This window comes from Oncorhynchus gorbuscha, linkage group LG10 (assembly GCF_021184085.1).
Source record: "Oncorhynchus gorbuscha isolate QuinsamMale2020 ecotype Even-year linkage group LG10, OgorEven_v1.0, whole genome shotgun sequence".
In the NCBI taxonomy this organism is placed as follows: Eukaryota; Metazoa; Chordata; class Actinopteri; order Salmoniformes; family Salmonidae; genus Oncorhynchus; species Oncorhynchus gorbuscha.
In genome coordinates this window covers 72,882,058-72,905,440 of record NC_060182.1, presented here as the reverse complement: position 1 = coordinate 72,905,440, position 23,383 = coordinate 72,882,058, and the positions used below count along the sequence as shown (strand labels likewise).

The window sequence follows — 23,383 nt, the reverse complement described above, 5'->3', positions numbered from 1 at the left end:
ATTAGTGCAATATAGTAGGCCAGTCTAAAATTGACTAATGCGAATTGAAACGAAACAACATTAAAAACCAGATATAACAGAATATCCTAATGATTACATATGAGCCTAATGATGTAGGCAAGGCTTTTGGAAATTGAAAGAATTAGACAAGTTGCAAAAAAACTCAAATACATAAAGTATCAATGTACATTTCCATCAATGTGCTAACACATTTTTAGGTTCAGCCAGTCAGGTAGGCCTATGCATTGGTGCATAGAGAGGAGTCGAGTCACAACAGTAAAATATAATGCAATAGCCTACTTTAATACTGATGTACAAACAGAATAGCATAACGTTGGGTTTATTAGGGCTATTATTTGGACGTTAAATAAAAGGAGAGGAAATGTATTCCATAATCTATACCACATTATTATTTTTGGAGAATGTCCGTTGTAAACTCAGTGAAATAACATGTAAGAAGGCTACTATTCTACATTATAAGGTATATGCCTATAGGTTTCTTTAATCAATAGATCATCATGCAATATTTACATACAGAGGCCTTTCAAATAACTATCCTAAGTTATTTTTGAAATGGGATAGCATTGGTGCTTTAAACCCATGCCAGTTTATTTACAATATCTTTACAATGTTGCACCCCACTGGGCATAGATGCCATTTCAACGTCTAGGTATTATGTACATTTTGGCTGTTTTTAACTAACGTGAATTCAACTTGAAATCAACAAAAAACTTTCACCATGTCATTGGATCTAAGTTAAAATGCCTGTAAGTTGATAAGTCCAATAAGTGTTCCACGTTGATTCAACGTCATCACAAAGTTTTTTGGGGTTAAATGACGTAGAAACAACGTTGGTTCAACCAGTTTTTGCCCAGTGGGATGCTTCTTTAACTTTCTTTCCTATCTGAAAGCCCCAACCTTTGTGGCAGGCACTCATGACACGTATAACTAGTATAAGAAGTTCCAAAATTATATCACCACATAAAATAAACTACTTGTAATTAATAGACTATGAAAAATAGCAGGGAATTACACAATCTGCGTGCTATGAACGCGAATGCAAGATGAGGGGGGGTTGACAGTGACAATAATGAATCATGCATGGTGATGCAATAAATTACTTAAGCTATATCCATCGATCTCTTACTTAACTTCAAGCCCTGTCTGAAACTCTCCAAAAACATGGCGAGGACATGATAAAAATGCCCTTTAAGCGGTCTGTAATAATTGATTAGCATTTAGGTACCTCTGCTCCCTCCGCTAACGCTGGAGAGGAGTACAGGGTGGGGGTGGGGGGGGGGGGGGGGCTCCAATTTCAGCCCCTGACGTATTCCCTCCAGGGAGGAAACGGAGCTGCAAACTCAGTTCTGCTCGGCTGCCAGGGTATAGGGCAGTGGAAGAGCCAATCAACGAATCGCGCAGCGCTCTCTTTAAGCCTGACATATCTCCAACAGGAACAAATTGTCCCAACAATCAACATCCGAATCTCCCGTGCGCATCGGGGGTTGAGTGGATATTGCCCGGGCGGATTGTACAGGGTTCTGGAACACAATAACAGTGAAGAATATTTTGACTCTCATCATCCTTCTGGATTGGGCTGGAGACCGGACATCATGTCAATACTACCTTCGTTTGGGTTTACCCAGGAGCAAGTAGCCTGCGTCTGCGAGGTCCTGCAACAAGGGGGGAATCTGGAGAGGCTCGGTCGTTTTCTCTGGTCTCTCCCAGCGTGTGACCACCTCCACAAGAATGAAAGTGTACTGAAAGCAAAGGCGGTGGTCGCCTTCCACCGAGGGAACTTCAGAGAGCTATACAAGATCCTGGAGAGCCACCAGTTTTCCCCGCACAACCATCCCAAGCTGCAGCAGCTGTGGCTGAAAGCGCACTACGTGGAGGCGGAGAAATTGCGCGGCCGACCGCTTGGAGCCGTGGGGAAGTATAGGGTCCGCAGGAAATTCCCTCTGCCCCGCACGATCTGGGACGGCGAGGAGACCAGTTATTGCTTTAAGGAGAAGTCAAGGGGTGTTCTGAGAGAGTGGTACACGCATAACCCCTATCCCTCCCCGCGAGAGAAAAGGGAGCTGGCCGAGGCCACGGGACTGACCACTACGCAGGTCAGCAATTGGTTCAAAAACAGACGCCAGAGAGACAGAGCCGCAGAAGCTAAAGAAAGGTATGCTTACATCAAAAAGTAAAATGTTGCCATATAGGCCTAAGTTAATAGTAGAATATAATAAACGGAACATCATCACATGCGTAATCTCCCAGGTGGAATTTCGTTGAATAAACTCCCAACTTTCTAATTCATTTCCAGTGACATGTCCTTATGCTGCTTTTTAGATGGCCCAAATAATAGTACTAAGTAAATGTATGCTGAATGATTTGTCCATTGTAAGTTTATCCACAGTAAATTACATTTCCAACATTTAGTGTGATAACCCTAAACAAAGCCTATGGCCTGCAAACATTTGAAATGGAACTAATGACAGCCTATTGACTATCATTATTTCGATAGTGTTCTAAACATTTCTGGCATCTGAAGAAGTTATAGCTATTTAGATAATGTTACATATACAATTGGAGCTACAGGTCACGCGTTTAAGTCGTCAATAAATGGAATCAGTACGATAAGATATATTATTCTAATGGAATAATAAAAAATATGTGACCAAAGGTTTACATTTTGCAATTGAAATGTACAAATAATTCAAACGGATTTAATATTTTCTAAATTGCTTTCTCCTAAAGTTTAAACCAATATTGTATTGGATTGTTGTTGTCTTATTATTGAAATGTATGGCTTGTTTTTAGCCTATACGACTATAGATTCTGTAAACCTGTGTCCAAAAGGCCTTCATCACTAATTTTGACATATCTTCCCTTCTCAGAGAGAACAGCGAAAACAATAACTCCGGCAACAACAAACAGAACCAGCTGTCTCCCCTCGACGGCGGCAAGTCGCTCATGTCCAGCTCGGAAGATGAGTTCTCTCCACCACAAAGCCCTGATCAGAACTCTTTGCTTTTGCTCCAGGGAAATATGAGTCACCCCGGCGTCTCCTCTTACCCTATGACCGGCCTCGGTGGCGCACAGCCGCTGCATGGAATGCACGGACACCCGCACCAACTCCAAGACTCGTTGCTGGGACCTCTAACGTCGAGCCTTGTGGATCTAGGCTCCTAAAGGCAAACTGATACTATCTTTGAAAAGACTGATAACTCTACCAGATTGAATAGGCCTACATATTATGAAATTAAACTGTGGTAACTTATAACTAGACTGACTTTTGTCTGTCGTTAAATTTGGTTACAACTATAACGCAATTCCTTTATGCGCTTATCCGATTTAGGAGGTACCCTCCTGCCCGTCAATATACAATCAACCCCCTTTACGAACTCTTAAATCAACGAGACACTTAAACTGGACTGCCCTTTGCTTAATTTATGATATTTTTGTTCGGATTAAATGTATAGCAACTTCCTGCTATGGAAACTAAGAAACAACGTTTTCATTAGAATCATAATAATGAGTTTCCAATAAAACAAAAAAGACGTCACATTTGTTTCATGTGTGTTATTTGTATATCCACTCAATAAAATAAATAGTATTATATATTCATATACTATATATGAATTCATTCCTCAAATATATTTAGGGCATGCAAAAAATATGGGCTAAAATAAACCAAAACATATTGGTTAGGTTTTCTTCCATTTTGTAGCCTTGATGCCTCTACAGTTACGCACAGCCATGGCAGGAAACAATAAAAAATTATATATGTTAAACTTTTGTAGACAGAGTTATTCGAAAAGCAAATGCTGTTACTTAGGCGTCAATGTCACTTGTCACTGATCACTGACTACATGAGTGAGATAGTGAAGAATTGGTGTGTGTCACTCTGGATGAAGTTCTCTGTTCAACTCTCTGCACCAAAACTACATATTTCATATTTCGTGGAAATTGTTGCTTTAATTTTCACTCAATGTCGTGGGATTTCAGAGATGCTAAAGGCTTTGAAACCAAACACATGAGCAATCCAGAATAACTAACGTTAGAAAACATCCGGATTGGGAACGTCTAAAATGTGGGCCCAAAATCTCATCGGTAAAAAGGGCCATGACATGAGGTATGCACAACAGAGCAGTTTTGTTGAGGATATTTAAAGCCATGTTTTGCCTAAGGCGAAGCCTAGTTCTCGCCCGTGGTCCATGAGCGCTGCGGATCATTACGTCTGTGTTGCCGTGTTTACTTTGCTCTCTCCAGGTGTTTGTTCTGTCGGTTCTGGGCCACGGGAAAGCCACACCATCTGTGAAAGGCGTGCTCACGCGATGATCTTACATGAATCTGTGGCCTATCAAGAAGAACAAATACATGTATATTTTTGTAATATCTCATTCTTACACAGATATGTTCAACATCATGCACAAATGTTAGAATTACAATACAATTACTATTGAACCCTGGTATAAGCCTGGTATCACTCTTGTTAAAGTCTAAATGTCCTATAATAATTGTGGAAATTGAATGGTTAATTATAACACCACCATCACCAACAAGAATAACAACAGTAGCTTAATCTGAATTTTGTTGTTGTTATTAGTTATTAGCATATTACTATATTTGTCTAACAATAATACTAATAATATACTAATAATAACACTACTAGAATAATATTAAGAATTATTGCTGCAAGGCTGATTTGTATAGGGTATTACTAGGGCCTAAAGTAGCGTGAGTTAGCCCATATGGCAATCGTCAATGGACAATAACATTTATAGCCTACTGCCTGAACTAAATATCTGCTCATATTTTGAAACTGATTTTCTCACTTGCACTAGAAAAGATTCTGGTAACCTCTTCCGTCCCCCAACCCCTACCCATTCGGCTTATGTCAGGGTGAATTGTTTTGAACATAGAGCACCAAGGATTTCCTGAGCCTAATCTGAACCAGTTGTTGCTAGCTTTAGAGCCTGATTGTGAAGATTGCAGGTCTATGCCCCTCTGTAGCATGAGGAACCCTGGCCCGGGGCAGTTTGCATCCCGGAGGAAGTTGTCATTTGGGACTGTTTCTCAGTTATGATTAACAAATGTATTCTACAGTGGAGTGAATATTTACCACTTGCAGCTACGTATTTCATATTGTGAAGTGATGCGGTTGTTAGATTTTGAGTAGTTTTCCAATAATATGTTGAGAAACACTCTTTTTCATGCCACTTCGATATGGAAGAGACTTTTTTGTTGCAGGTTAGGAGATTTTACGCAGCAGGTTAGGAAAAATCATGTAGCAGGGTAGGAGACTTGAGGTTAAGGTTAGGAAAAGGATTAGGGTTAGCAAAAATGCTCTCTTAACCTGCTACAAAAATCTAATCTATCTATCTAATCTATAATCTATGAAAAGAGTGTGCCCCATTTTATGTTATACTAGCCCTAGGTCTACCCTACTACAAAAGGCAACTTGACACAATGCCTCAGGATTCCCATGTATCCTTTAAATCTTATAAGAAATAATGTTTGGACCTCGTTTGAACTCCAAAAAAAGGAACCCCAGTGTATTTGATTCACAGTAGACACATAAACAAGTTTATGTCTTAAAAAAGTTTAAGTGACTCAAAAAAAAGGTTTGGAATATTCTGCACTAACTCCCACCCACAAGCAATGTGCAGCAAACCTTTGACTAACAAAATAGATACTTCAGACCAAATTACACGAAATCTCCCATGTGGCTGCAGGCAGAGAAAAACTAACAGGTAATTGGCTAACAGGTAATAACAAAGGGACCAAAGCAGACATGCAAGTTAAGTCTAAGGGCAATATGTCCGGTAAAGGACGGATACACAGGAGATTACTATGTGCCATACAGGAATGCAGCCATCAATGTCACCTCTACAGGGGGTATAAATAGAATATCAATTCAATCCCTTGCGGAAACTCGGACAAGGCTTTTAATTACGCCTGAATCCCACACTTCCGATTCCAACTGAACACACTGTGCATTTACACTGGACAGTTAAGACAGACACACAGAAAATGTCAGTCTACTCTATCTGGCACACAGAGAATTCCACAAGTGCAGCAGTGCAGCATGTCTAGGAGGAGTAGCCTTGGCCTCAGCCTTAGCCACTGGGCTCCTTCTGCACTAGGCCTGGATGGGATGTGGCATCAGGTCTACTGTGAGCTGACTGGTGTCAGTAACAACAGCTGCTAATGGACAGTAGAGAAGTCACAAGGGCATTTTGTTCTTCATGGATATAACTTGCAGTCTCATTAAATCAATGTCAGGAAAGGCCTTTTCAGGTGTAAATAAACATCAAGAAGAGTACATGTATGTACACAGTCTGCTATAGAGCGTGGGAGAGGGGTCTGGTATGTCTTTTTTTGGTAAGAACTCAGAGTGAGTAAAACAATCATATGCAATGAGGACAAAAGCCAAAGGTAAGGAACTTGGTCTCGGGTTGGCTTTCTCAGGTCTAGTGCCTGCAGGTATAACCTTACCCCCACATGGGAGCATCATGTGAGACAATTCCAGGTATCCATAACCACAGACTGTATGAGGGGTGTGGGCTTGGGGAGATGGGGGTAGAAGGGGGGTGATGAGGGACAAAAGGATCTTTTCAGGTCTGCCGCAGAGAGGGAGGTGGGGCGGGGGTTGACGGGCTTGTGGGGAGATTTTCTTACCAATGATGCATGGATCTGACAACGCTCCAGCCTGGCCTGGCCTGCCCCAGAGGCAGACTAAGACTGTGTGTGTGTGTGTTTGTGTGTTTTTGGTTTTACATTCCTTGTGGGGACCAGACATCTCCACAAAGACAGTAAAGCAAGGACAAAGTGGGGACATTTTGCTGTTCCACACAAGGAAAAAGGCTATTTTAGGCTTAGGAGATAGGTTTAGGGTTAGGGTTACAATTGCAGGTTAGAGTTAGAATTAGAGTTAGGGATTATGGTTTAGGAGTTAGGGTTGGGTTTAGGGGTTTGGGGTTAAGGTTATGGTTAGGGGTTATGGTATTTTGAATGTGAATCAATTGTTTGGTCCCCACAAGGATAGTAGAACAAACATGTGTGTTTGTGTGTGTGTGTAAGAGAGAGAGAAAGTGTGTACTATAATACAGTGCTATAACCTTTAAACAGCTGTTCTCCGTAGTGTTTCTAGGTAAATATTGTGTGTGTGTTGTTCAATGCAAACAGTGAGCGCCATAGAAAGTCTCTTCTCAGAGTGGTCCAGCAGGAAGCCTCTGGTACAACAGGAAGCTCCTAGTAGCGTCGGTGAAAGAAATATTTATCTCTATCTCACTATGCTGAGTGATGCATGACCCAGAGTTCAAAGACAAGGAGGAGCACAGACTATGAACCCAAGCTATTATTGTGTAAGATAGCATGTTGTGTGTCAAATGAAATGTGTCAAGTAGAGCAGACAATGAATGGGAATTTTAATATCTTTACAAATAGAAAAGGTGGAGGACAAGATGGAACTCGATTCTGACGCCTTTGAAAAAAGCTTGTAAAGAGAAATATAGCTGGAAGGCCTGGGCTCATGTAACCGACCCTCACAGAGACAAAGCTAGGTTTCACAGAATCAGATATCGGTATTTTGGGACCTTAGTAGGAAAAGCGATACGTAGATATTTTTTTCTAATATTGAATTTTGAACACAAGAAAGTGACTTCAGTCTGGGATGTTGGAACTGAATATTTCCACAAGTTGACAGCTCTTGTTATCCTGTGCCAAATCTCGTTTGAGCACAGTACTGTGATGTGCCTCAGAGAAGGTATACGCACACACATACAAATACATGTACATATACACATGCACCACACATTATTCTAAACTAAACTAAAGAAAAGCATGAAACTAAAAAGCAATAACATTATTCCACAATAAAAATACTACAAATATTACTATCCTTAGTAAACCATCCATCCCTAGAGAGGCCTGATGGAGCTAATGTTACCTGGCTGCATGCAATGGCCCCGGGGCGTAAGGGGCACAGGCAGACACAACAGGAGGAAGTGTTATGGGATATGGGATAATGAAATATACCCCACTGTCCCATGGGCCGTCACGCACCTACCCCAGAGGTTCACAAACAGCTTATGTGACCCCCCCAGCCCTAAATCACACCCCTTCCCCCCCAGATTCCGGTGCAAAATGTAGTTTGTGTTTGTTTGGTGACATGAGAGAGACAAGTCCCAGAAATCTAGATTCCATCCAGTTCCCCGCTCCCCTCGCCCCTCATTCCCATATGCCAGCACAGGATAAAATACCCTTGTTGGGTTCTCCAAAAAATATTTAAGGAAATGAAAGTTGGAACACGATCGTCTGTGTGCCAAACATCTCCCTGAGAAGGAACAAAAGGGAGAAAAAAATCAGCTCAGGCTATTTTAGCTTGCAGATGACAGAGGGAGAGACGGAATGGGAGGGAGGGAGAGACAGAGAGAAGGAGGGACAGAGAGAGGGAGGGAGAGAGAGAGAGAGGGAGGGAGCAAGAGAGAATGAGGGACAGAAACAGAGTGCAAAAACAGAGGAAAAGGTGAAGTGCAGAGAAAGAAAGATTCAGAGAAAGAGGTGGTGAGAAGACGTAAGAAATAATACAAATAAGGAGAGACAGGAGAGAAAATAATATTGTGTGGGAGAGGGAAGGAAAGGGATAGAGGGGGATGGAAACAGTTACCAGTACTTTGGACACAGGACCCCTATGCCGCAGATATGCGTGCACTAAGGAATATAAACTTCTCATTCCTGTCCTATATCACCAGTAAGCCTCTCTTGTGGGAATGCCTTTGTGGCTCGTCATTCATAAGAGGTTCACTGGTTATGCTCTAGTTAAGTGAGTCCAGAAGAGAGAGAGAGAGAGAAAATATTATGTTAACCTACTGTGTGTTTCTGTGTGTGTTTGTGGGTGTGTGATTGTGTACATGCACGAGAGAGAAAGACCTCTTTCAAGAACAGAGATAAATGTATGCATTCCCCTCTTACCTCTGACCACTCCCACCTCATCTGTCTTGCTACTCTCCTGATATCTGTGGCAAGCTCCTCTGCACCCTTCCCTGACCTCACAGATGGAACATGGACCTCTCAACCTGTAACAGAAGACGGAATCCTTATGAGCATCTTTAAAGGCAGACAACATTGCTAGATTGCTATTGACAGCATGCCACCTTAGGTAGAGGGATACATATATGATCAGGCATGGCTAGGTATACGGTTGGGAGTATAATACACTTCACCAATGTAACCAACAGCTCAGCCTCATTGATAAGGACATAAAGGCAGAGGGATGAGAAGGGGTTAAAAATGTCCTGGTTGTGATGTCCTGTGCATTCGCTGCATTGTGACAGTGGCCATGGGTAATTACAGTGCTCTCCATGGGTTACCCCCCCCCCCCCACTTACAGCAGCCAGAGGGACTGAAGACCCCCCTTACAGAGCATTGGTTTATAGGTCTACCACTAGATGCAGATATTTGTTATGTGCTCAAAGGCTCAAAAACAGACAATGTCACTCCTTTGGGTATGCACTACAGCATATCTGTGACACAGTGGAGATCAGCAGAAAGGAACTGTTGCTGTCATCATGACCTAGCCAAGCCTAACCATAAAACTAACCGAATGAAAATATAATTGACCTAGGCTTTGTGTGTGTGTGTGTGTATATGTGGTTTAACTTTACTATCCTTTTAGGAAAACAAGGTCAATTTGACAAGTGGGGACATTTCACGTGTCTCCAAAAGGAAAAGTCCTGTTTTAGGATTAGGGTTAGGTTTACAATTAGGGTTAGGTGTAGGATTAGGGTTAGTTTTAGGGTTAGGGTTTGAGGTTAAGGTTAGGGTTAAGGGTTAAGATTAGTGTTAGTGTTAAGGGTTAAGGGTTAGATGTAGGGTTAATGTTAGAGTTAGGGACAATATGATTTTCAATGAAAAAGCAATTGTTCTCCACTTGGATAGTAAAATCAACATATGTGTGTGTGTGTGTGTGTGTGTGTGCCAATGGGGAAACAGAGGGGTAAACAGACACAGAATTACATCCTACAACACAGCCCTGATGGGTAGATAATAAGGAAACGTACCTGCACACCTAGTGTTGTTAATATGACTCCTAGGCAAGCACGGGCATTGGGTCAAGATTTCTAATGGCTGTGAAACAAATGCTGATGCGCAAACAACAGGTGCGGTGTTTACATTTGTTTTACCAACGCCCCAGACAGTAAAGCCACTCCCAAGTTTGAGAAGGATGCTGCTAAATCTATTAGATTAGGCTTAAATGGAAAATAAACATCTCAACATAAATAAACAGAGATTACAAATGAATACACATTGTGTGCGCATGATTATGTTGTGTTCACCTGAAGACAGTCTCATTCACATTCTAAAGAAACTTAAGTCCAATCAAATGTGAACGCTCTGTAAACACCCACGCCACTTTTCCTCATCCTCATCCTCATCCTCATCCGGGTGCATTATTCTACCCTTCCCTGAAAGGTGACTACAGTGATCAGGTAAGAAAGAGTTGTCTACGGTATGTGTTAGACACCGCTCTTACTAGAATGTCTAGCTATTGTCCCTGGTCAAATGAATTACCTACTTACAATAACCAGTTCCAATATGTAGTTGAGAGTCAGAGAATTAAGTAGGCTTACATGCATGTTCTGCAGACAGATACATTCATTAATCGATCACACTGCATGTAACTAAGTGGTATTAATGCAACTTTATTCAATGACTTAAAGCTGGGTACAACTAGCTGACAGAACTGGTGGTTCGCGGCAGCAGCTGTGTGTGATGGGAGTCACTTGTGCACAGGGGGATGACATGTTCAACAGGGATGTTCTGCTGAGGGGGCACCGCCACCGCCTCAAGGGTAAGAGAGTCCCTCACTGTCACTCTCTCTTAAAGGTTTGGCAGGTGTATAACTCTAACTCAAGAGCAGTCTGAGAAAAGCTAAAGGTGCTGAGCTTAAACTTGGTGACAGCTGCAGAAACTAGAGACCAAAGTGTTTAAATATAGAACCCCAACTGGAGCACTTGCACTTCTCAACACACTTATTTACACATTGATATTCACACCCACTACCATGATACAGTGCACACAGTGATATAGGCTAAGCAGTCATACATTAAAACTCAATAATTCACTCAATAATAATCATAATCTACTGTAGTGTGCTGCTCGATAGTAAAGCACCATATTTATTGACATAGAGTACTATCATGCAGTGATGCATGACTTCAGACATCGACACAATGGCATATGCAAACACACCTGCTTTACCCTATACAGACATGCAGACAGTAATCCACACAGTAATCCACACAAAAGACAGAGACACACAGATGAGGTAGCCCTGACTCGCTCCTTAGTGTTATGTACTTCTCGGGACAATCTGGTAGTCTTGAAACAGTTCCATCTTTCAACATCATGATTTGTGAAGCTAGGTGTTGCTACGAGATCTAATATCATGACATGATGATCATATACGTCACAAGCCCTCCGTAAAGTAAATGGGTTGCAGCCAGGCTTGGTGCAGTTATTTTGGCAAGGGATTTGCAACCAAATACTAAGCTTTGTAGTACATACATTTATTTTAAACTGATGTCCAAATACTTATGAAAGAAAGCTCAATTAAGAAAAAAAAGCATAAAACTACGTCCAGCTAAAGGTGACATTCTGTACTTTTGCCTCATATTCATAACTAGATTTTAAATTTGAAATGCAGGGCCCATATGAATAAAGCGTCTCAGAGTAGGCGTGCTGATCTTATAGTGCATGAATAAGATTACATGGATTAGTCCACCAGCAGGTGAAATAGTCATGCATTTTATAATACAATTATCAATCTTGGTACACTAATACGAAATACTATAAGGAACATTTCAAACATTTGGCGGCAGTCTGGAAGCCTGTCAGTCAACCAGGATGGCCATTTTAATCATACCGCTGCCATTTGGATTTCCTGTGAGAAGAAAATAGTGTAAAATCATTCCAAACAATATCAAAATGACTGTAATATTAACTACCCACTAAATAAACCCAGCAGATAATGTAGACGGTAATTCTGTACTCTTAAGACCTTCATGGGGCTTGTCTTGAGATCATTTTGAGCATAGTCGAGCTGCTACGTAAAATATATGGTGCACTTTGTGATAGAGCCACCAAATTTCACACACAGTTACGGCATGTCTAAAGACGTACGTTATTTGTGGCTATATTGCCCTCACAGTTTTTGTCCACTACCCCTATGGTGGCTATTTCCAATATGGCCCCCAAAAAGCGGCATGGGGCCATATTGGACACGATTCACTTGGCCACATTTCCATAGATAATTGGTATATATAACCCAATAATGGCTTAAAATGTTGTATGGGGGTCTGGAAAACACAACAAAATTGCCAAAATATGCCATATGTACATATCCTGTTAAGTAGAACGGTGGTGAAAATGAGTGCCAAATTATTGTTTTCCTTAAATGTTTTAATGGCAATTTTCCAATAGTTTACATGTAAATGCTCTAAGAAATTATATGAGTGTCTACTGATTGCAATGATACATAACGTGATTTTCTGTTTTGTGCCAATTTTAAGAAATGTGACAGGAAATTTGCCCAGTATACGTCACTTTCTGTAAAATCACATAGGAATGCATTATGTTCAGCAGAGAGGCAGGTAACCCAATACTTTGTACCCATTTTTCTCCCCGATTGGTAGGTACAGTCTTGTCCCATCGCTGTAACTCCCGTGAGAGGCATGCGTCCTCTGAAACACGACCCCGCCAAGCCACGCTGCTTCTTGACACACTGCTCGTTTAACCCAGAAGCCAGCCGCACCAATGTGTCAGAGGAAACACCGTACAGCTGGAGACTGAAGTCAGCGTACATGCGCCTGGCCCACCACAAGGAGGCGCTAGAGCACAATGGGACAAGGACATCCCGGCCAGCCAAACCCTCCCCTAACCTGGAAGGGGACGGGCCAATTGTGCGCCACCTCATGGGTCTCCAAGTCACGGCCGGCTGCGACATAGCCTGTGTGAAGGCTCTAGCACTGCGATGCAGTGCCTTAGACCGCTGTGCCACTCGGGAGGCTCCAGGTAACCCATTTTGACAGAATTGTATGATGAGACCTTTCAGGCTACATAAAGTTAGTAAAAGTCCAAATACAGAGGTCTAGATTTAGCGCCATTGCAGATTTCACCAATTATACTCTAAAGGACCAGTTTTTCAAAATCATCATCAACCAGCTACATTGGTTATAATTGTACAGGATCCGAAGCTCCATATATCCATAAATAATTGGTACATACAGCCCAATGATTGCATAAATAGGAATGGCTTTGTCTGTGGTTCCTTTTTCAACATTCTAAGTACAAGGAAGTAAGTACAGGGAAGGTTTCTTGTCATATTTCTAGAAATGGATGAAATACAGAATATAATATTATATATCATTGTAATTAGTAGACTTTAGGGAACACCCATTTCACCGTTGTTTTTTCTTTCTTTCTTTTCTAAAAGTACTTAAATGTAAAATACTGAAAATTAGGATGAAAGTGTGTTCAAGAATCAGAATTTCGGTAGGTTTCTGGGTACTTTTTTGCCACTTTTCTACCAAATCTTTAAGGACACATACATATGGCTGACCAGGGCCATTTTATTGTGTTCTCTAGATCTCCCTCAAACATTTTAAGCCCTCATTGGGCTCTATGTACCAACTATTTATGGAGATATGTGAATCCTGCCCAACATGGCCCTATGGAGCTGGAAGTCATTTTGGAAAACTAGTCATTTAGAGTACAATAGGTTCAATCTGCAATGGCACTATAGCTTGACATCTTTATTTTGAATGTTACTTACTTTGTGTAAAGGCTGAAAGGTCTCATCATAAAACTATTTGGTTAAAATGTGTTACTGTTCGCTCTGCTGGACATAATGCATTCCTATGGGATTTCACAGAAAGTGAGGTGTACAGGGCAGGATTCCTGCCACATTTCTATAACTTTTAGAGTGTTTACACTAGCCATGAAAACAGTGTTTTCCAGACCCCCTCAAACATTTTAAGCCATCATTGGGCTGTATGTACCAATTATTTATGAGATATGGCCATGTGAATCATGCCCAATATGGCCCCACACAGCTGGTTGACGCCACGAGGGTAATAGACAAAATAGACTAAATCTGCAATGGCAGGCCTCTCGAGTGGTGCAGGGGTCTAAGCCACTGCATCGCAGCGCTTGAGGTGTCACTACAGACCCGGGTTCAATCCCAGGCTGTGACACAGATGGCTGTGACCGGGAGATTCATGAGGTGGCGTGCAATTGGCCCAGCATTGTCCGGGTTAGGGGAGGGTTTGGCCAGCTGGGATTTCCTTGTCCCATTGCGCTCTAGCCACTCCTTGTGGCAGACCAGGTGCATGCAAGCGGACATCCGGTTGCCAGCTAGACTGTGTTTTCTCCAACACATTGGTGCGGCTGGCTTCCGGGTTAAGTGAGCAGTGTGTCAAGAAGCAAGTGCGGCTTGGCAGGGTTGTGTTTCAGAGGACGCATGGCTCTTGACCTTCGCTTCTCCCCAGTCAGTAGGAGAGTTGAGCGAAGGGACAAGACTGTAACTACCAATTGGATATCATGAAAAAGGGGTAAAAATAGTTTCAAACTATGATTTTGGGCAACTCTAATCCTTGGGCGCCACAGAGTCTGCTGGTTTTGGTTATTTCCTTCAAATCAATGACTGGAAAACCATGTGTGTGCACTTTCTGAACAATAAGTGACATGAATGGATCAATAAAGTGTAATGGGGAAGAGAGAACCAGCAGGCACTGCAGCCCTCATCCCTGACTGAGTTAGGACATATAACACTGGTCTTTTTCGCCACCATGTGGCAATGTTGAATACTGCAAGATAAGACGTTTTTACTGGACAATGTGAGATGAGGTGGACTACCTAAAACATGGAGAGCTCATGTGGCCTGTCCCACACTTAACATACCCATACATAGTGTTTAATTCAAGATGAGTGGAGTCGTGTACTCATCAAGATGTGCACAAGTGTGAGCTCAGTGACACACCATGATGACACAGTGATTGACACACCCTTTTTTCTGAAATCCATGCTTTATTGACAGAGACTTTATTGACAGAAAAAAAGTGCTAAAAAAACAACCCACTGGGCACACACTGGTTGAATCAACGTTGTCTCCATGTCATTTCAATGAAATGACCTTGAACCAACATATAATTGACGTTGAAATTACATCTGTGCTCAGTGGGAACAAATAATAAGTAATACAGAGAATACTGGAAATTAGTTAAGGACACCTACTTCTGCAATTCAACAAAATGTTGGACTAATTGCACTTAACACTTGCGCTATGAAACTGCACGTACCCTGCCTATTTGCTTGAAAATATCCGCTGCTATTTATTTGAAATGTTTATATGTGATGTGTTTTATGACCGCTGCAAAATAAATTGACTCTCTAAGGACATTAAAGTTTTCTGAATCTGAACCTGAATCAGTGATGTCACTGTTAGGCTATTTACTGGAACAAAGCATGTTCTCTTTGATGCATATTTATAGTCACAGTCTCCATCTAGTGGGTGATAATATTTCACACGAGCCTTTGTTCTACTCTCGTTTCAAAGGATAAATTTATGCATTCTTTAATGAATCATGGAATCTAAACTGCCATTTTGCAGTTTATATATGCCCTTAATTCTAACCTTGATGTCACATACTCAAGTTATATCATCAAAATGATTAATGTCTATCATGCCTTGTGTGTGGTAATTTTAGTGGATGTGGAGAGTAGGAGATAATAAACTGGAGCACTTTAAATATATGTAAATGCAGTTTTTTTGGTAAAATTAAGTATAATCCCTGATCTTGAACTTTGAACTGTAGCAGATGTAATAAGTCAACGTAACTGTATGTTTGATCTAAATAACAGCATTGTTTCAGGAGGATAACCTGATTGGACGTCAGACCAGCCTTAAGTTACGGATGAGGTCATGTCTGTTATACAGTGCATTCAGAAAGTATTCAGACCCCTTGTTATGTTACAGCCTTATTCTAAAATGGATTAAATTGTTTTCCCCCCCTCATCAAACTACACACAATACCCCATAATGACAAAGCAAAAACAGGTTTTTAGAAATGTTTGCAAATGTATTACAAATAAAATACATGTACATGTATTAATGTCCTTTACTCAGTACTTTATTGAAGTACATTTGACAGTGATTACAGCCTTGAGTCTTCTTGGGTAAGACGCTACAAGCTTGGCACACATGTATTTGGAGAGTTTTTCCCATTCTTCTCTGCAGATCCTCTCAAGCTCTGCCAGGTTGGATGTGGAGAGTCACTGCACAGCTATTTTCAGCTCTCTGCAGAGATGTTTGATTGGGTTCAAGTCCAGGCTCTGGCTGGGCCACTCAAGGACATTAACATTAGTCCCGAAGCCAATCCTGTGTTGTCTTGGTTGTGAGCTTAGGGTCGTTGTCCTGTTGAAAGGTGAACCTTCGCCCCAGTCTGTGGTACTGATCGCTCTGGAGCAGGTTTTCATCAAGGATCTCTCTGTACTTTGCTCTGTTCATCTTTCCCTCAATGCTGACTAGCCTCCCAGTCCCTGCCACTGACATCCCCACAGAATGATGCTGCCACCACCATGCTTCACTGTAGGGATGGGGCCAGGTTTCCTCCAAACGTGACGCTTGACATTCAGACCAGAGTTCCATCTTGGTTTCATCAGACCAGAGAATCTTGTTCCTCATGGTCTAAGTCTTTTTTTGTGTGTGTCCTTTTAGCCCTTTTCTCCCCAATTTTGTGACATCCAATTGGTAGTTACAGTCTTGTCCCATCGCTGCAACTCCCCTATGGACTAGAGAGAGGCGAAGGTCAAGAGCCATGTGTCCTCCGAAACACGCCCATGCAAAGCCACACTGCTTCTTGACACACTGCTCGCTTAACCCCTTGACTTTTTCCACATTTTGTTATGTTACAGCCTTATTTTAAAATAGATTAAATCGTTTTTCCCCCTCTTCAATCTACACACAATAACCCACAATGACAAAGCAAAAACAGGTTTATAGAAGTTTTAGCAAATGTATTAAAATATAAAACAGAAATACCTTATTTACATAAATATTCAGACCCTTTGCTACGAGACTCGAAATTGAGCTCAGGCGCATCCTGTTTTCATTGATCATCCTTGAGCTATTGGAGTCCACCTGTAGTAAATTCAATTGATTGGTCATGATTTGGAAAGGCACACACGTCTATTGTAGTGATGCACCGATATGACATTTTTGGCCTATACCGATTTCCATGCCAAAAGAAACCTGATACCGATAACCAATATTTAACATTTTTGCGGCCAATTAAGCATTCTAGTACAGGTAAATAGTTAACACACACAAACGCATCGGTCTAAGGCACTGCATCCCATTGCAAGAGGCGTCACTACAGTCCCTGGTTCGAATCCAGGCTGTATCACATCCGGCCGTGATTGGGAGTCCCATAGGGCAGCGCACAATTGACCCAGGGTCGTCCGGGTAGGCAGTCATTGTAAATAATAATTTGTTCTTAACTGACTTGCCTAGTTAAATAAAGGTTACACACACACATACACCACACTGACCAAAAAGTTATTTTGTTGGAATTTACGTACACTACCATTCAAAAGTTTGGGGTCACTTAGAAATCTCCTTGTTTTTGAAAGAAAAGCACATTTTTCTCTGTCCATTACAATAACATCAAATTGATCAGAAATACATTGTAGACATGGTTAATGTTGTAACTACTATTGTAGCTGGAAACGGATGATTTTTTATGGAACATCTACATAGGCGTACAGAGGCCCATTATCAGCAACCATCACACCTGTGTTCCAATGGCACTTGTGTTAGTTAATCCAAGTTTATCATTTTAAAAGGATAATTGATCATTAGAAAACCCTTTTGCAATTATGTTAGCACAGCTGAAAACTGTTTTTCCTTTTAAAGAAGCAATAAAACTGGCCTTCTTTAGACTAGTTGAGTATCTGGAGCATCAGCATTTGTGGGTTCGATTACAGGCTCAAAAGGGCCAGAAACAAAGTCCTTTCTTCTGAAACTTGTCAATTATTTTTCTGAGAAATGAAGGCTATTCCATGCGAGAAATTGCAAAGAAACTGACGATCTCGTGCAACGCTGTTTACTATTCCCTTCACAGAACAGCGCAAACTGGCCCTAACCAAAATAGAAAGAGGAGTGGGAGGCCCAGGTGCACAACTGAGCAAGAGGAAAAGTACATTAAAGTGTCTAGTTTGAGAAACAGATGCCTCACAAGTCTGAAAATGGCAGCGTCATTAAATAGTACCTGCAAAACAAAATCAAAGTCAACAGTGATGAGGCGACTCCGGGATGCTGTCTTTCTAGGCAGAGTTGCAAAGAAAAAGCCATATCTCAGACTGGCCAATAAAAGATTAAGATGGGCAAAAGAACACAGATACTGGACATAGGAACAGAATGCCAGCATCCTGGAGAAACAGGATGCTCTTCACTGTTGACGTTGAGACTGGTGTTTTGCGGTTACCATTTAACGAAGCTGCCAGTTGAGGACTTGTGAGGAATCTGTTTCTCAAACTAGACATTCAGATGTGCTTTTCTTTCATAAATAAGGACATTTCTAAGTGACCCCAAACTTTTGAACAGTAATGTATATCCCCTTTACCAGTAAAACATAATCAAAACCTATTTCTTTCACTTACTTGCTGTGCTGTTTTGTTGTTCATTTGTTCAGTCATTTCATTCCCAACCAGGATTTCATCATACATGTCAAGCAGTGAAGTTTCAGCTCTGTCTGTCTGTGGCCTCTCTTCCTCGGTGCCCACTGTCACTGTCTGTTTCCATCCTGTCCAGCTGTGTATGTAACATTTCACGTTAACCCTGTTTCTTGCCTGCATCGAAGTAGCGGTCCTTGTACTTAGCATCGAGCATGGTGGTGACACAGTAAAAAGAGAATGCCACCGAATCGCTTGTTCACAGCCTGTGTCAGCAGTTTTGTTGAGAGGCGTTTCAATTATTTCTCGAGTTGTTTGAATGGAGCTAGCTGGTGTGTTCATGTTTCAAACATGTTCTCAAATGCCATTGAAATGGCAGAAGTGGTATGACAACCAGCACATTCATGTGCGTGAAATACGACTTTCCTCAGAACGAAATCCTCGACCCACTATGCTGTCAGACTCAGCATGCTCATGGGGCTGATATCACTGGTCCAAATGTCAGTCGTGAAGCTAATAGCAGTGATGCTATTACTGTGTAACTCCGGTAGGGCAACATCTGAAAAATACGCACTTGGTCATGTGTAGCGGTGCTCAACCAGTCGGCGAAAGCCAACATCACCCACAACAAAGAACTGTTGATTGTCGAGGGCAATGAATTCCATTATCTTGCCGTTAATGGATTTCACCTTTGCGTTGTCTCACTGATATGTTCTTACTCTTTCAAATGACTGCTCAACTTGTTGACTGCTCGATCCACACCGCAGGCATTGTGGTCTAGGTTAGGGATGATGTGTGTGTGTTTTTAGGGATGCTGTGTTGCGCGTGTAGCACAACATTTGCGTGGCGTCATTACGTCATGTAACTACATCATATAGGTAGGCACGTCAGCTTTGACATCGGTTTTGCACATCGCTGGTAAACTGGACAACGGGCCGACGTCGATGTTGGCATTTTTAGCTAATATCGTCCGATTTCGATATTTTCACCGATATATCGTGCATCCCTAGTCTATATAAGGTGCCACAGTTGTCAGAGCAAAAACCAAGCCATGAGGTTGAAGGAAATGTCCGTAGAGTTCGAGACATGATTGTATCAAGGCACAGATCTGGGGAAGGGTGCCAAAAAAAGTCTGCAGCCAAATTGAACAATCAAGGGAGAAGGGCCTTGGTCAGGGAGGTGACAAAGAACCTGGTGATCACTCTAACAGAGCTCCAGAGTTCCTCTGTGGAGATGGGAGAACCTTCCACAAGGACAATCAGGCCTTTATGGTGGAGTGGCCAGACAGAAGCCACTCCTCAGTAAAAATGCACATGACAGCCCGCTTGGAGTTTTCTAAAAGGCACCTAAAGGACTCTTGACCTGTCTGTTTTTGCTTAGTCATTATGGGGTATTGTGTGTAGATTGATGAGGGGGGAAACAATTGAATCAGTTTTAGAATAAGGCTGTAATCTGACAAAATGTGGAAAAAGTCAAGGGAGGGGGTGGAGTCTGAATACTTTCCAAATGCACCGTATGTAAGAAAAAACTGTAATACCTATTCTTTACTTAACACAAGAAATACACTTCATTTTTCATAACAATGTGCAGCATGCTTGGTTTGGAATAAACAGTCATGCATCAACATTTAGAGATGTTTTACAGATTAAAGTCTATGACTTTGCTGTCGGCAAACTGACCTCAATCAACCAGCGTGTCACACCCTGATCTGTTTCACCTGTCTTTGTGCTTGTCTCCACCCCCCGCCCATCGTCCCCATTATCCCCAGTGTATTTATACTGTGTTCTCTGTTTGTTTGTCTGTTGCCAGTTTGCTTGGTTCGACAAGCCTACCAGCGTTTTTCCCCTTGCTCCTGTCTTTTTCTAGTTCCTTTTTTCTAGTTTTCCTGGTTATGACCATTCTGACTGCCCTGACCCTGAGCCTGCCTGACGTTCTGTACCTTGTCACACTACCCTGAATTACTGACCTCTGCCTGCCCTTGACATGTCGTTTTGCCTGTACCCTGTTTTAGTAATAAACTTGTGTTACTTCAATACTGTCTGCATCTGGGTCTTCTCCTGAAACGTGATAGTACAAACTGGCCTTGACTGACCCAGCAGACTTGGACCAGCTCCGCAACGCCATCTCCTCCCAAGGAGCCACCATTGGAAGGCACAAGGAGTTGCTTCATGGTCTTATGGAAGGATTCCAGACCTTGGCCAAACGCCATGACCGAGCGTTGACCACATTGCTGGTACAATTCTGCAGCTTGTCTGTTAGGCAGCCTACCACGATGGTAACCTTCCAGCCCCGGCTGCACGCAGCGCCGCCTCTCTGGCCACCACGATTTCCCAGGAACCACGCTTACATCCCCCAGAAAGCTTCAATGGAGAGTCAGGCACCTGTCGGGCGTTCCTTGCTCAGTGTTCCCTCATCCTTGAGCTGCAGCTCTCCTCCTTCCCCTCAGAGCTCTCTAAGATAGCATACCTCATCATGCTGATGTCCCGGAGGGCTCTAGCCTGGGCTAAGGCAGTATGGGAACAACAGTATGCTTCAGTCTGGAGGAGTTTGTGTCGGAGGTGAAGAAAATTTTCGATGCTTCATTGTTTGGGAGAGAGTTTGCCCAGAAGCTAATCCAGATTCGGCAAGACTCCCGTAGTGTGGCAGACTATGCAGTGGATTTCTGCACATTGGCAGTTGAGAGTACCTGGAACCCGGAAGTGTTGTTCGACATGTTCCTGCAAGGAGTATCGGAGGAAGTAAACTACGAGCTTGCAGCCCGGGAACTACAGACGGCTCTCGACTCGCTCATCGCCTTGACGGAAGCAAAGGAAGGAGAGGAGGTTCAATTTCACTCACCCGCCCAAGGCTTCCACCTCGTCTCCAAGACATCCCGGAAGTCCCTGATGGCTCCGTTGCCGAGAGAACCCGAGGCTACCCGAGTTCCCCCGAGAGTCTCCGAAGTCTACCATTTCACCTCCTCCTGAGTTGACGCAACTAGGCAGAGCTAGGCTGTCCCCAGGCAAACGGCTATACAGGCTTCACATGAAGAGTTGCCTGCATTGTGGGACTACTGGTCATTTCATGGCCACCTGTCCACTAAAAGACCAGGCTCATCGGTAGGAGCGAGTACTCCGGTGGGCCATACGGACAACTTTTCCTCTCCCCTTACCCACACCTTTTTATGCCATCTTGCTGTGGGGGAACCAGTTGAAAACTTTCTGGGTACTTATCGACTCTGTGACCAATGAGAGCTTTATGGACACTACCCTGGCGTCCGAGCTGGGCACCCCACTCAGCCCTTCTCCATTCCCATGGCCGTTAAGAGCTCTGGACGGGCGGCTCTATAGGCTGGATCACCCACAATACCACCCCCATTAACCTACTGTACATGTGTCAGAGAACCACAGCGAGATGATCCAATTCACGCTTAGTAAGTCTCCTCAGGTTCCCGTGGTATTGGGATCCTCTTGGCTCCAGCGACACAATCCCCTTATTGACTGGTCTGCTGGTGCCATCGTGGCCTGAAGCCCGTTCTGCCACGCTCATTGCCTGAGGTCAGCGCAGCCTTCCCAGGAAGTCTTCCTGGGGGCTCGGAAGTTGCCCCGGACCGCTCCACCATTCCCGCGGAGTACCAGGACCTCCGGGGGGTGTTCAGTAAGGCCCAGGAGACTTCGCTTCCACCGTACCAACCCTATGACTGCGGGATCGACCTTCTCCCAGGCACCACTCTACTCCGGGGACGGCTGTACTCTCTGTCGGGTCCAGAGACCAAGGTTGTGGAGACCTATATTGTGGACTCCCTAGCTGCAGAGTTTATCTGTCCTCCTGCCTCCCCCGCCAGCATCAACTACCCGGGGCCTCAACAACATCACAAGGAAGAACTGCTATCCGTGAATTTCATCGCTCTACCATCCCTTTCTGGGTTACATCATTGCTGCAGGGAGTGTACAGATTAATTATGGGAAGGTAAGAGTGGTGGTGGATTGGCCCCAGCCTACTTCCAGAGTGCAAATGCAACATTTCCAACATTGTCAGCTTTTATCACCGCTTTATCTGGGGTTACAGCGCCCTGGCTTACCTCTGTCTGCACTCACCTCTCCCAAGGTTCCGTTCACATGGTCCCCAGCTGCTGACCGGGCGTTCCAGGATCTCAAACATTTTTTAACCACAGCTCCCATCTTGGTTCATCCTGACCCATCCTGCCAGTCATTGGTGGAGGTCGATGCTTCGGATGTCGGAATGGAGGCTGGCCTTCTTCTCCCATCGCCTCAATGCCATGGAGAGGAACTATGATGTGGGAAATTGTGAGCTTCTCGCGGTGAAGGTGGTGTTGGAAGAGTGGAGGCACTGGCTGGAGGGGGCAGATAATCCGTTCATTGTGTGGACCGACCACAAGACCCTGGAATATCTCCACACCACCAAGCGTCTCAATTCCTGGCAAGCTAGGTGGGCCCTGCTTTTCAGCCGGTTCAACTTCTGCCTCTCATACCGACTGGGATCTAAGAATGTTAAGCCGAATGCGCTGTCACGCGCTATAGACCCGTGGCTACACCCCCGGAACCCGAGACCATCCTTCCCACCTCATGCCTGGCGACGGCACTCAGCTGGGTAATAAGGAAGCAGGTTCCAGCCGAACCCTGGGGGGGAGGGCGCAAATAACCGGATGTTTGTT

At 43.2% G+C, this 23,383-nt stretch overlaps 2 protein-coding genes across 2 annotated transcripts in view; one reads left to right on the top strand and one right to left on the bottom strand.

Annotated features, from left to right (window-relative positions):
• mnat1 (MNAT1 component of CDK activating kinase) overlaps positions 1-19,495 on the bottom strand; it is a 90,349-nt gene extending 70,854 nt beyond the window's left edge. Inside the window, exons 1-2 of the mRNA XM_046366968.1 lie at positions 18,718-19,495; positions 8,971-9,074 (exon numbers count right to left, since the gene is read on the bottom strand). The gene's annotated coding sequence lies outside the window, so the exon portion shown is untranslated. The remainder of the gene's footprint in view (positions 1-8,970; positions 9,075-18,717) is intronic.
• six1a (SIX homeobox 1a) lies at positions 1,380-3,556 on the top strand. The gene is made up of 2 exons (XM_046366969.1): positions 1,380-2,173; positions 2,889-3,556. Exons 1-2 carry the CDS (start codon positions 1,614-1,616, stop codon positions 3,181-3,183), a joined length of 855 nt encoding a protein of 284 aa, XP_046222925.1. The 5' UTR covers positions 1,380-1,613; the 3' UTR covers positions 3,184-3,556.
• Positions 19,496-23,383: the final 3,888 nt, after the last annotated feature.

Bases quoted from the DNA above. Each gene is read 5' to 3' on its own strand.
- six1a (XM_046366969.1), top strand. From the start codon at position 1,614: ATGTCAATACTACCTTCGTTTGGGTTTACCCAGGAGCAAGTAGCCTGC. The intron at 2,174-2,888 runs GTATGCTTACAT...TTCCCTTCTCAG, and splicing joins GCCGCAGAAGCTAAAGAAAG to AGAGAACAGCGAAAACAATA.